Source organism: Brassica rapa, chromosome A03, assembly GCF_000309985.2.
Source record: "Brassica rapa cultivar Chiifu-401-42 chromosome A03, CAAS_Brap_v3.01, whole genome shotgun sequence".
Lineage (NCBI taxonomy): Eukaryota > Viridiplantae > Streptophyta > Magnoliopsida > Brassicales > Brassicaceae > Brassica > Brassica rapa.
The window spans coordinates 4394680-4407581 of NC_024797.2; the positions used below are offsets into that span (position 1 = coordinate 4394680).

General features: G+C 34.7%; 4 protein-coding genes and 1 long non-coding RNA gene across 5 annotated transcripts; 2 read left to right on the forward strand and 3 right to left on the reverse strand.

The window, feature by feature from the left end:
• Window positions 1-11: 11 nt before the first annotated feature.
• LOC103856506 (transcription factor E2FB) lies at window positions 12-3945 on the forward strand. Its single transcript, XM_009133619.3, has 14 exons — window positions 12-466; window positions 959-1112; window positions 1285-1341; window positions 1426-1511; window positions 1591-1679; window positions 1776-1830; window positions 2338-2390; window positions 2463-2513; window positions 2588-2636; window positions 2732-2797; window positions 2876-2952; window positions 3038-3263; window positions 3417-3486; window positions 3589-3945. The coding sequence occupies exons 1-14, from the start codon at window positions 290-292 to the stop codon at window positions 3768-3770; spliced, it is 1392 nt and encodes a 463-aa protein (XP_009131867.1). The 5' UTR covers window positions 12-289; the 3' UTR covers window positions 3771-3945.
• On the reverse strand, window positions 3931-5287 carry LOC103856505 (probable CCR4-associated factor 1 homolog 11). The gene has a single exon (XM_009133617.3). It carries the CDS (start codon window positions 4879-4881, stop codon window positions 4024-4026), a length of 858 nt encoding a protein of 285 aa, XP_009131865.2. The 5' UTR covers window positions 4882-5287; the 3' UTR covers window positions 3931-4023.
• Window positions 5288-6271: 984 nt separating this feature from the next.
• LOC103856507 lies at window positions 6272-9477 on the reverse strand. Its single transcript, XM_009133620.3, has 2 exons — window positions 9388-9477; window positions 6272-9193 (listed from the first exon to the last, which is right to left on the reverse strand). Exon 2 carries the CDS (start codon window positions 9142-9144, stop codon window positions 8866-8868), a length of 279 nt encoding a protein of 92 aa, XP_009131868.1. The 5' UTR covers window positions 9145-9193; window positions 9388-9477; the 3' UTR covers window positions 6272-8865.
• Window positions 9478-9622: 145 nt separating this feature from the next.
• On the forward strand, window positions 9623-11356 carry LOC117132998. Its single transcript, XR_004456798.1, has 2 exons — window positions 9623-9769; window positions 10359-11356. It is a non-coding gene; the product is annotated as an uncharacterized LOC117132998 (long non-coding RNA).
• LOC103856508 lies at window positions 11003-12407 on the reverse strand. The gene is made up of 3 exons (XM_009133621.3): window positions 12159-12407; window positions 11808-11983; window positions 11003-11365 (listed from the first exon to the last, which is right to left on the reverse strand). The coding sequence occupies exons 2-3, from the start codon at window positions 11961-11963 to the stop codon at window positions 11192-11194; spliced, it is 330 nt and encodes a 109-aa protein (XP_009131869.2). The 5' UTR covers window positions 11964-11983; window positions 12159-12407; the 3' UTR covers window positions 11003-11191.
• Window positions 12408-12902: the final 495 nt, after the last annotated feature.

The following is a 12902-nucleotide window of genomic DNA, read 5'->3' on the forward strand; positions in this document are numbered from 1 at the left end:
AGTAAAAAAGAAAGATTGTGTTAACTCGTGCGCTTCCCTCCACATCAGTATCTGAACCAAACGCAACTCATTCCCTCGTTTTCTTCCACCGTCTCTTTCTTTTCTCTCCTCTCCCTCTCCCGCTTTTTTTTTTTTCGTTTCGCCGATCTGCTCACATTCTCTTCCCCAGATCTGCCTCCGTGAACCTCACAGGATCTCTACTCGCCGGAGATCCGAATTTCTAGAGAGATTGCTTTTTTTTTGCCGCCGTTTCGTTTTCGCGGTGGAGAGATTTTCGAGATTCGCTCCCATGTCGGACTCTCAGCAAGAGCCCGAGCAACATCCACCTCCTAAACGGCAGCACCATCCCTCTGCAGCTTCTATGAAGCCTCCGCTTGTTGCTCCCGGCGACTATCACCGGTTCGAATCGGCGGAGAGTCGCGGAGGTCCTGATCAGGTCTCCGAGGCGATTGTTATCAAATCCTCTGTAAGTATACTGTCAGTTTCGGCTGTGAATTTTGAAGCCGTCGTTACAATTCAAGCTTTTCGATTTTGAGGCTTGATTGTATAAAACTCCGATGAGAATTTTTGTGACTCCGGCGGTGAAACGGCGTTTAAACTCTTCGATTGGGCTCTATATGGATTTAGCATTGCAAGTAATTATTGTGTAGGACTGGCTACTTTAGTTTGACTGGTCTAGGGTTTGTGGTGCTCATTTACTTTTGCTATTTAGAGTAGATTTTGTTGCTATGTTGGCCTTTGAATCTATGGTTTGCTTATATGCTTTTGAACTCAGCCGAGTGACAGTGTGATGCTGGTAGGATTAGGATAAGGTTTATTGGAATCAAAAGTTGATCTTCTCTACTGATTCAGTATTATTTTGGTGCTGTCAGCTTCCTGTTGTTCATCTGTTTAAAGGTTTAATTTTCCAAATTTGATGTATTTAACTGTATAGTTGTTTGTCTTTATTTATTGGCAGCTGACAGATATGGTAAACCAGATATATGAGCCCGGTGAAATGAAGACAGGTGTTCTGCAAACAGCTGTAACAGGGAAAGGAGGGAAGGCCAAGAAATCTTCTAGGTCTGTGAAGTTTAATAAAACTGGAATACAAGCTTTTGGTTTTAATGCAGGTGAGTTTTTGGCCTGAAATGCTCTGTATGTTTCTTTTGATATTCACAGGCGACTGTTAGTATGCCAATGATAAATATTTACTTATGTGCTCTGAGATAACTGTCTAACACTACATGAGAGAAAGAATGGGATAGTTGTAATGTAGTGAGAAGGATCTTTTTGTGTTGGCAGGTTCTCCTGGAAATAACTTTGCACAAGCTGGTTCTTGTCGGTATGATAGTTCTCTAGGTAATAACTTATTGCACAAACTAGCGTTTGACGGAAAATACTTTTGGAGAAGAAACCTTCTTTTAATGATCAAATCTAATTCAGGTCTTTTGACAAAGAAATTTATCAATTTGATAAAACAAGCGGAGGATGGTATTCTTGATCTGAATAAAGCAGCTGATACTTTAGAGGTGACATATTCAAACTCCTAACTGCCCTCTTGATGTATTACTTCCCATCAAATCTTAAATCATGTTTCTGTTGATGCAGGTACAAAAGAGAAGGATATACGATATTACCAATGTGTTAGAAGGAATAGGTTTGATTGAGAAGACGCTCAAGAACAGGATTCAGTGGAAGTAAGCATGTCATCCGAATATCAAATCCTGGATTCCTTTGATTTGATGCCTCACGTGTGAGTCACGGTTTTCTGAATTTTCGTTTGTTTGTTTTAGGGGTCTCGATGTCTCAAAACCAGGAGAAACAATGGAAAACATAGCTAACCTACAGGTATAGAACATTCTTATGTATTCATTTACCTGTCACAAGTTCTGATGTTCCACTGCAAATTATCTTGTGCGATGCTCAGTTAATCACCAGTTTTATAATAGTTTTTACGTGGGTATATGTTAATTCACATTGCCTTCTTGAACATCGTATGAGTCCGCATGAGTATAGTTCTTGTTATACCTTTTCTTTGAGATCTAGACTGTTGGAGTAGGGGGGTGGTGGGTAACTAGGATACTAGTAAATGCACCACAAACACTGTAAACAGAAACTCCATCATGTACTCCCCTACTAGTACATTAGAATGATGGGATTTTGTTTATGTTTCTCATACAGTCCAAGTACGCCACCAATGTGAATAAATGAATAGTTGGTTACTGCAATTTTTCTTTTATATCGGTCATTCATTTATTCCTTGTTTCATCTTCTGTTTGCAAAACTGTTGGGATTATTCATATTTCCATTACCAGTTGTAGTTTGACGTTTAGTTATCCGTTGATTCTCGTATAGGATGAAATACAAAACCTCTCAGCTGAGGAGGCCAAATTAGATAACCAAATCAGGTATTCTCGTAGATTATTTCCTTTTTGTTTTCTGCTGTTCTTGTAACTTATTGAGCATCAACCTGGTTGCAGGGAATCACAAGAAAGATTAACAAGCTTGAGCGAGGATGAAAATAATAAAAGGTAAGCTTCTCCTGCTATTTCTCCTAGCGAAAGGTACATTACAATCTATTTGCTCTGACTCTTCCAACTTTTAGGTTTCTGTTTGTTTCTGAAGACGACATTAAGAACCTACCATGCTTCCAGGTCTGGTCTCCTTCTAATAACTACGTAGTTCTCTTTCACCTACATTTTGCTAACTGGGAATACTGATTTTGTGGTGTCTCTCATGCCTATTTTAGAATAAGACGCTGATCGCTGTAAAGGCACCGCATGGAACAACTCTTGAGGTGCCAGATCCTGATGAGGTATGTTTAAGAGCACATAAACAAATGAACGATACACTGTTTGTAACTATTTGCACAACTTATCCTTCCATTAATCAGGCTGGTGGTTACCCTCAGAGGAGATATAGAATAATTATGAGAAGCACAATGGGACCAATAGACGTGTATCTAGTCAGGTAAATCCTTTTCTCAAAGGGTTATGCTTGCGAACGTTAGATTTATAAAATTGAAATCAGTCTGACATTTTTAATTGTTTTAAAGTCAATTCGAAGAGAGATTTGAGGACATTCCCAATGTTGATGAACCTTCAAATGTTCCATCAACTTCTGGTGTCCCTGAGAACCAAGATGTAGCAGTGCCGATGGAGGACAGCAAGGACAAAAACATTGAAACGCAGGAAGTTGATGATACACAACGAGTTCACTCCGACATAGAATCTCATGAGTTTGTTGATGGTATCATGAAGATTGTTCCTCCAGATTTGGATGTAAGTCCCAACTTCTTCAGCCTTAAATTATTTCATCACATGCATATCAGAAGGCAACATATAGCCCAGGAAAAGTTATCGACACCGCTAAATCTACTAGTCAGAGTTTTAAAGCTTAATTCATTAATTATCTGAATGTTACATGATGCACAGATGGATGTAGACTACTGGCTTCGATCAGAGGTAGGCGAAGTCAGCATCACAGACATGTGGCCAAACGAATGTATCCTTGATTCCTTTACTCTCTCTCTCTCTGCTTTGATCTAAATCTCTCTTTCAGCTTTCTGAGATTTTTTGTCCCCATCCTTTAACTTATTATCATTAGCTGGACCGAACTGGAACAGCCAAATGCTTTCATTTCATCAAGGCGCTGGACCGAACTGGAACCACCAGATGGTTTCATATGATCAAGGCGCTGGACCAAGCAACACAACCCAGGAACAGCCACAGTCTCCATCGGGCCCAAAACCAGAACAATCCACTGCTACGAGATCTACATGTAGCTGAAGTTACCATACCACATTACAAGCACCACCATATAATCTGTACATAGAATCTGATTTCAGTGAATCCAGAGTTATGTTGTACTAGTATAGTAGTAGATGCAACTTAGAAGCCAAGTTTCATTTGGTTCGTTTTAGATTTCAGTTAATTGAAAAAAATAAAATAGAAAGCCAAACAACCCAACTAGTGTATAAACGGTTTAACATTAACTACAATGATTAAATTGAAGTTGATTAATTAAATTCCAATAGTCTCTTCAGAAAACCTCTAAACCGTACAAAACTCCAGCAAGTTTCTCCGGCCCCTCCTTAACGAAGTACAAGTCCCTCATCCTCTGGAACGCATGCCACGTCAGCAAGCTATCCGAACCGGCCTGATGACATTTACCAACCTTCCGGTTTACCTCAAGCGACCGAGCCAACCGGTCCAAACCGCCGTACAATCTCCTCTCGCAGAACTTCATCATGTGCTTCACGTCGTACACTCGCTCCCCGAAAAACGCTCTAAGCAAACGCAGAAAGTCTCGCAGCGAACTCGGCAGCTCCCGGCGCGTGAGGATCTTCACGAGGTAACCGAAATCGTACGCGCTGTGGAACGTCACCCAGCTCACCGACTCGTTGCAGATCAGCCCCGACGACATCATCAGCTCCGCGAACCTCTCCGATTCGACCCCCTCGCTGCGGTTACGCTCGAAATCGATCCCGTGGCGACGCAGAAGCTCGATCGAATCCTCCGCGTGCGCGTCGCGATCGACGTCGAAGTCGCGGAAATTGAACTCCCAGATGAAGCGGCTCCCGTCGACGCCTCCGCCGAGATCCGGGAGGTTTCCGTCGGCGTCGGAGAGAGTGATGCCGACCTGGATGAGGCTGAGGACGTCGACGTTGGATTTGAGGAGCTTGTAGAGGTAACCGGGGTTTCCACGGCGGAGAATCGCAGGCTCCGCCTTGAAGATCACGCCGGGAAACTCCGTGTCCATGGAAATGTAGGGGAAATCTTCGACGACCGCGCTGATGAGGTGGAACTCGGAGACGAGATTGTAAGCCCAGACCTCGCGAACCACGACCGATCCGCCACGATCGATGAGATCTACATCTGGATTGAGCATCATCGTCATCGATTACCTTTTTTCTTATTTAGGTATCTGTAGATGTATTAGGTATATATATATAGGTGTTTGTAGGGGGAAAAAGCGAAGTGAAGGATGACGAGTAGGCATGCAGGCTCGAGGCTCGGTTAGTCGGTTTATTGGAGTCGGTAGTTCGATTTTTCGTGGTTCAATCAAAAACTATGGTTTAGTATCGATTAGTCCAGTTTTTCAATTTTGTTATCGAGCTGAACCAACATTTTAGATTTTTTGGTTAAATCGAAAGTTTTCATTTAATTTTGGTTAAATCAGTCAGTCCAGTTCAAATATTACTAGAAATTGTTTTACTTTACATAAAACTAGCTTAAGATTAAGACCCACGCAGAATAAAATTGATAAATTACATTTACGTATTATATGTTTTTAACATATTATAAAATAATAAATGTATATTGAATAATTAAAAAAATAGTAATTATTATGTATATAATTAAATTGGTGCAAACACATAAATACATTTTATTAATCCAAACAAACATTTATTCTATTTAATGTGGTATATAATTAAATTTAAAATGATATTAACATAGATATATGATATATTTTTAATATTGATATCTCTTAAATAATATTTTATACTCATATTGTTTTTGGTCATTTGTATTTTTTTTATAACAAAAACTTTTATTCACTGATAACAATTTTTTTTGTGGAATGTTTAATAGTTTTAGTAATTTATAATTTTGAAAAACAATTCAATGAAAATTTTAAAATCTAAATATTCACTTGTGAATATTTGTTCAAAGCTTTTATAAAAAAAATTCAAAGCAAATTTTAAAATAAAATATTTATGTATTTTATATGGTATATAATTTATTTTAAACGATATTAATTCATATTTATATAATATAAATATATATATATATTAATATTTATTAAATGAGATTTTCTACTTATATAATTTTGTAATTATTTGTATCTTGTCATAACAGAAATTTTAAATTATGAATCACAAAATTTTCAATGTGAGATTTTTAACAGTTTTAGTCATTTATAGTTATTTTCAAAAATACAAAATATAATATATACGGAAAACTTTAAATTTTTATTATATAGTTAATGAGATAGTTTAATTTATTTTAATAAGTTCAATTTAAAAAAAAATGATAGAGGATATAATAATTTTTATCAAATTTTTATTATTCAAAATCATTAATTGTCATGTATACTTTAGTTACATTAGTTAATTCCGTAATTTTTATTTAAAGAAACAATGAAGAGCATTAATAATTAATTTATGGTTAATTTAATAGAAAAACTTATTATATATTTAGATGGACCAACATGTTTTTCTAAAGATTCTAAGACTGATTTTGGTGATGACACGTGGGTACAAAAAAAAGTTGTAATGCTTTTCTTTTAATATATATTTTTTTTTTTGATCAGAACTTTTCTTTTAATATATAAGAGATATTTTTTTTGAGCAAAACTAAAAATAAATAAAATTGAACTAAAAATGATTTTTTTTTGTCAAGGCCATAACCAACCAAAGTTTAGAGATTAAAAATAAAATTGAACTAAAAATGATTAATAACCAAAATTATATTAGAATAGTTCCGATTGGTATAGAACCCATTAAGGCCATAACCGACCAAAGTTTAGAGATTTGGTTCGGTTTGACTCTCGGGTTGTTAAACGCAACTTCTGTGTGTCCATCCAATCATTGCATTGCACATCCAAGTCGTTATATTTAATAAACAAAATACATTTCATTTCTATTAGTTTTTTATGTTTTTATTTAAATCATCGTTACAACTTACCAAGATCAGTGAACATACGAGGGATATGTAACTGCGGCTACGAATACAAACACTGAATGAATATCTAACGCATTAAATAATGATTGCATTTTGCAGAAAAGGTATGGTTTGGTTCAATTGCTGGATTGCTGGATTGGTTGTTCGTTTAATAATGGTTCATCTTCCCTTCTATAGACATGATGTACATACATTACGTAATTAATATGTTTTGAGAATCTGGACAATGCATTGAGAATTGGTTATGCTAGTTATGCATATAATTTTGCTCTCTTGTCCAGGTTAAGGAAACTAAAGGATGAAGAAACACTCATAAAATGCTTGTTATTCAGGGTTGAGAATCTTGAGATTAGCTGGTCACTTACTAATAAATACATCAGACCTCCATAGTACTTGATGGCCACGACACAATAACCGTGGACATGTTCATAATCTTACAAGGATAATCATGATCTAGATAAGGCAAGGGTATGACTTTGTGACTTAACAGGTATGCCATATAAGCAGCTGCCTTAGGGCACATGGGCTATGTTTTAAAATTTTACATTGCACATTTTTATTATTTTCATATTTTCTATATTAGCTTAGGGCTTTAAACAAATTTTGAAATATTTGGACCAGGCCTGTGTGAGGTGAGTCATAATGATTCACCATGATATTGATACCAATCCATCCTCTAGACTATCCTGACCAATTATGACTCACCATGATATTGACACCAATTCATCTTCTAGACGATCCTGACCAATTCATCGTGATCTTTTGGTTAGTTATGATCATCTGATCCTTCCGTATAGATCGTAATTACACTAGTATACTTTATCCTATGTGTATATGTGGCAATGTCATGCAAAAAAGTCGAGGGTGAGGAGTGAGGACTGAGGAATGTCACGTGAGTACGTGACTTGAGAAAATGATAAGAAAAACTAATAAAATAATGAGGACATGCATTTGAGCTTCGCACTTTTTTAAAGAATCAGATTAACTCTGTGTTCGGTCAGTTTCTGTCATGAGCTACCTGCACCTATAAATCCTATATGCATCAGTTGCATACATATGTACATATTTTATGTAATCAATTTAGAGGTAGATGATTTATACATATTCTGATGCTATAATCTGATGATAATCTGATGCTACACCTCTAAATTCGACCACCTCATGATAATCTGATGCTATAAGCTATACACATATTTTATTTAATCAATTTAGAGGTTAGATGATTTATACATATTAACTATTTAAATTTTGAAGATTGAAGTAAATGTTTAATTTCGTTATGCCAAAGACCCGTTCTAGGTGTAGTAAAAATCTTTAGTTTTTTTTTATAAAGAAAATCAGTTTATTCGATTGAACTTGGGTAGTAGACTAGAAGATACGTGTTGTTTCTTTTGATAATTAGAGAAAGCAACGAAGCACACGTAATGCTGAATCCGACATTAATGTGAAAACCAACATGCATTTTTTATAGTAAGTTTAGGTGAAGATTTTCACATTTATAACAAGAACAACTTCTTCTTCATGATTACTAAGACATTTAATTTGTTCGTTCAACAACTTTGGTGACAAGTAAGCCAAACCTATTTATTATTTGATGTATGATGTGTATATATATGAATGTATGTCTCTGTCAAAAAAATATACGAATGTATTTGCAGATACTTATCATTTGAAGCCACAATTAATTAGTGCAAGAAAATCAAAAGAAAAATGTCATTGTTCCACATTTATCATGTTAAACACATAGTTATGTCACGTACGTGTACATTGAACTTACAAGAAGTCAACAACAACTAATTTTCCATTTATAAAATTAAATGTCCCAATAGTCATGAAATATCTAGTACACAAAATTGAATATATCATTGTTTTGAAGAGAATACATACGTCATAAACATCCACAATCCCCCCGCTAAAAACAGCTTTATGATGGATGACCGACATAATTTTATTGGTCTCTTTGTAATCGCATGTTACAAAGAATTAATAATATTCACAGAAGAACTGTCAACAATACAGATAAAAACAATCAACGATGTTTTTATAAACAAAAGTATAGAGATTCCGGTTTGTGGGCACATCCGTGCACCGTAGATTCATTCAAACTATAAATATGTACCAACAAATCATGAAAACATATTTAAAAAAAAACGAAAAGAAAAAAATACATTCTTAGTTGGATATACATATATTCTTATTAGTTACTACTCTTCTTGGTATTGTAGCCTGTGATAAAATCAAGCAAAACTTGGCTGTTGCATCTAGGACATCTAGGGTTACTACTATCCAAAGTCATGATGATATACATGATGCAATTAGGGCAGCCAACGACCACCATTGATTTAGCCTCTCCTCCTCCACCTTCAGCTTCTTCTGAACATAACGATGAAGATGGGCTCTCAGTCGGCAAAGACGAATCCAATATATTTAGTTTCAGATCAAGTTCAAGAGTACTCGCAGCTTCTTGTTGATTCATGTGTCTTGCCTTTCCAAGAAGAGTATGTATGCTGATATATTATAGGGATCTGAAGAAGGAACACAAAAAATCCAAACCGGAGGTTGCGTTAGAAAATCTTTGTTGAAGAGTGATTTTGTCTATACAACATTATATATATATATATATATATATATATATGTCTTATGAAAAAGGAAAAAAAAGTATAATAAAATAACAATATTTTAACAGATTATCTTGGATCTTGGTTAAAAGCTAGCTTACCTTGGTGAAGAGAAGACTAGTATTGTTCTTGTTCGTAAGAGTTGAAGAAAGTTTGACGTCTTCATGTTATGGCTGCTGTTATATATAGACACACAAGATGAGGGCGGGTGTCATTGATTGTGTATTAAAAATAGTATTAGTTTTATCTAACTTTCAAAATAATCTTCTAAGAAAAGTACTAATAGAAATGAGATGTTTGAACAATAATTTGGTTTTGGGATAAAATATACAATATATTGAGTATGTTGCTTTGGCTTTGAAATTGCATTTATTATATACCAAAATACTATTTGGATATATACAAACGAGATACTATGTCTTTTTCACATTTTGATCATGAAAATTCAAAATCAAATTGAGAGAAAGAGAGAGTAGAGACTAGGTCTGGGCATTTCGGATATCGGTTCGGTTCGGGTATTTCGAGTTTCGGATAGTTTGGATAGAGGGTTAGAAAATCCATTTACTACTTTATCTATTTTCGGTTCGGATATTCGGTTCGGATAGTAAAACTAGAAACCAGAAAATACTCAAAAAAAATTCGGTTATCATTTGGTTCCGGTTCGGGTTCAAGTAGTTTGGATAGTTCGGATAATTCGGGTAAAATATCGGTTATTTAAAGTAAAACATTAAATAATTAGGATGATTTAGATAAAAATTTGAACATTTTGGATTACTTTAGATATTTCGGATAGTTTGGATACTTTATAATATTTAAATTATTTTCAACTATTTTTGGATACTTTTAATAGATTTTTAAATGAAAAATAAATATTTAAATATGTTATATATATATATAATTAATATTTTTATATATTCAGATATCCGTTCGGTTTTCGGTTCAGTTATTTCGGATATAGTAATATAGAAACCATTCAGATATGTGAGGATCTCAGCCCGATTCTGGTTTGGGTATTTTGGTTTGGTTCCGGTTCGGTTCTTTGGTTTCGGTTTTTGGCCCAGGCCTAGTAGAGACCATATAATTCGAACTTGTAATGGTAGTAATGTGTTGACAAAAACAAATATAGAGATGATGATATTATAACATATTATCATGGCATGAGAACTGAAGAGGAAAATTGTTTTGATGACTAGTATCCGCAATAATATTCTAAATGCTTTTTTCAAAGTTGGAAATTGTTAATATTGGTGAATATGAATTTGGACCGTTTGCCGCACGGCCAACAATGATGAAAGATTGACCAAAAAGATGACTACATGAATGGCTTTTGATTGTTGAGAATTAAGATTGTTGACTTTGTAAAGTGAATAAAAATGAAAGAATATTATATATTTAATGAGTAAATAACTTTTAAATATTGACTTAGAAAAATATGGAATATGGTCGGTGAGATTTATTAGGGTCTTATTGATGGAATCGTGAAACCAAAAAAGAAGGTGCAAATAGTATGGAAGATTCATTTGACATAAGAAAAGATTGTCTTTGTCATCTTAGACTTTGTTACCTTGATTCAAGTAAACCAAACTTTCACTATACAAACATGTACACATATTTAGATTAGTCATGTGTGTCTATGTTAGCTAATAATACCATCAATCCATAACTAAAGGTACTCTACAAGTATCCAAATTCTCAAATTTCATTACCATTTGAATGTCTCAACCTTCATCATAATTAAGGCAATCTTCCTAATCAAATCATCAGCAAGATTTTTAACAAACAATAGAAATAAAATACAACAGTTTGGAGTTTAGAATTTTAAAAGAGAAATTTTCAGAATTTCTCCCTACAGCTTATACGTGTACAATTCATGTTATTTATTAGAGTTGTTGTAATGGATGAAAACTAGTCTTCCACAATGTGTTTCCTCTCGAGCTCAATAAACTGTTTGCTGAGACGGGAGGTTTCAGTGGCGTTTCGAGTCTCGTTCTCTTGTCCTTTGCAACGCAGCAACTGCATTTGAAGAGTTCGCACAAGCTCATTTAGCCTCTGGATATGTCTTTCTTGCGACAAGATGATCTGTATCGATCAACAAAATAACAAAAAGAAAATACAACTGTTAGAAATGAAGGGTCTTCTTCTATTTTGAAGGTTCAAAATAGAAGCATATGCATGTATATTAAGGTTCAAAGTTATCCTGAAACATGAGGTTGTTCATACATTGCAAGACAAAGATGGTTTTATACTATTTTTACTTCACTAACCTTAACTACTTGATGCAAATCAGGGACAACTCGATAGAGGTATCGAACCAATAGTTCTATTGAAAATTAAGAACTCTATCAGCCACAGAGTGATTCAACAGACATTCTCAAAAACAGGAAAGATAACCGCTGAAAGATCAGAGTTTGGTGAAAATGATAAACCTCTCAATGCCAAGAATAAAGGCAGAAAGAAAAGAAACAAAGTCCAGAGACTGATTGATACATGATGATGAGTTTTTCCATGAGAAGAGAGTTACCTTCTCTTTGACAGCATCTTCCCTCTTTGCAATCTGCTGATGTTTGTGAGACAAGCTAGGAGCAGCATCAAGCTCGAGCAGCGGTTGCCTCCATTCAAACTGAGAAGTGACTATAAGTATAACCAGTAGAAACACAAGCATGATCGGCCTCGACATTTTTCCTCTTCCTACAGAACCTGTTCCACACTCACAATAAAACAACATACATTATCCAAGACCACGCCTTTATCGGAGAATGAGATTGAAAGGTCGAAACTTTAAGATGTAAGATGACTTTAATTCACCTACCCACTTCCTAAATTTCCTAAACAAAACCAAAACTATAACGATTACGATGTTATCAGAACTTACAGATCAAGATTGAAGAGTGAGATCAAACTTCATTATCGCATCCGTTGTAGGGTTTGCGAAAAGGAAGAGAGAGAGACTGATCTAGATCTTTCGATGAAATCGTTTGAAGCTACTAGCTTTCTCGTATAACGAAAGAGAAAGAGATGTGAAGCAGAGATGTTTAACGGATAATCTTTAAGTGCAACCGTCGTCAAGAGACGATGGAGGTGAAGAGAAGAAGAAGAGTACGGACATTAAAGAGCGACTGATTTTACAAAATTACCCCCATCACTTATACCACACAGAGGCGAAGATTTTTCCGAAAACCAAATCAAACCGAACCGAAAATTCAAAACAAAAACCGAAATTCACAGAGATATCTGAACCTTTATAAATATATTGAACTATTTAAATTTTTATCTATTATTTTAATCTATTTTGAAAAAAATTATATGATATTTTATGCGGATAATCCAAATATTCTAAAGTGTAATTTGAATTATCTGAAATTATCTTAATAATTGAACAGAATTAAAACCAATTTAGATTTATAACTTTTCTACATAAAAACTGGGTTTTTAATATTTTTACTAATTTGAACCAAATTTTACAAATATCTAAACAATTCATATCTCTATATCCGAAAAAAATAAACAGAATCTCTTTATCCCAAAGAAGGAACGAACCAAAAAAGAAAATCCACAAGCCTAATTGCATCGGTTTAGTTTTGATTTCAAGGTTCTTCCCATTTCAGGGTTTTGAATT

Bases quoted from the DNA above. Each gene is read 5' to 3' on its own strand.
- LOC103856506 (XM_009133619.3), top strand. From the start codon at position 290: ATGTCGGACTCTCAGCAAGAGCCCGAGCAACATCCACCTCCTAAACGG. The intron at 2,514-2,587 runs GTAAGCTTCTCC...TCCAACTTTTAG, and splicing joins GAGGATGAAAATAATAAAAG to GTTTCTGTTTGTTTCTGAAG. The intron at 2,637-2,731 runs GTCTGGTCTCCT...TGCCTATTTTAG, and splicing joins AGAACCTACCATGCTTCCAG to AATAAGACGCTGATCGCTGT.
- LOC103856505 (XM_009133617.3), bottom strand. From the start codon at position 4,881: ATGACGATGATGCTCAATCCAGATGTAGATCTCATCGATCGTGGCGGA.
- LOC103856507 (XM_009133620.3), bottom strand. From the start codon at position 9,144: ATGAATCAACAAGAAGCTGCGAGTACTCTTGAACTTGATCTGAAACTA.
- LOC103856508 (XM_009133621.3), bottom strand. From the start codon at position 11,963: ATGTCGAGGCCGATCATGCTTGTGTTTCTACTGGTTATACTTATAGTC. The intron at 11,366-11,807 runs GTAACTCTCTTC...TGATCGATACAG, and splicing joins AAGATGCTGTCAAAGAGAAG to ATCATCTTGTCGCAAGAAAG.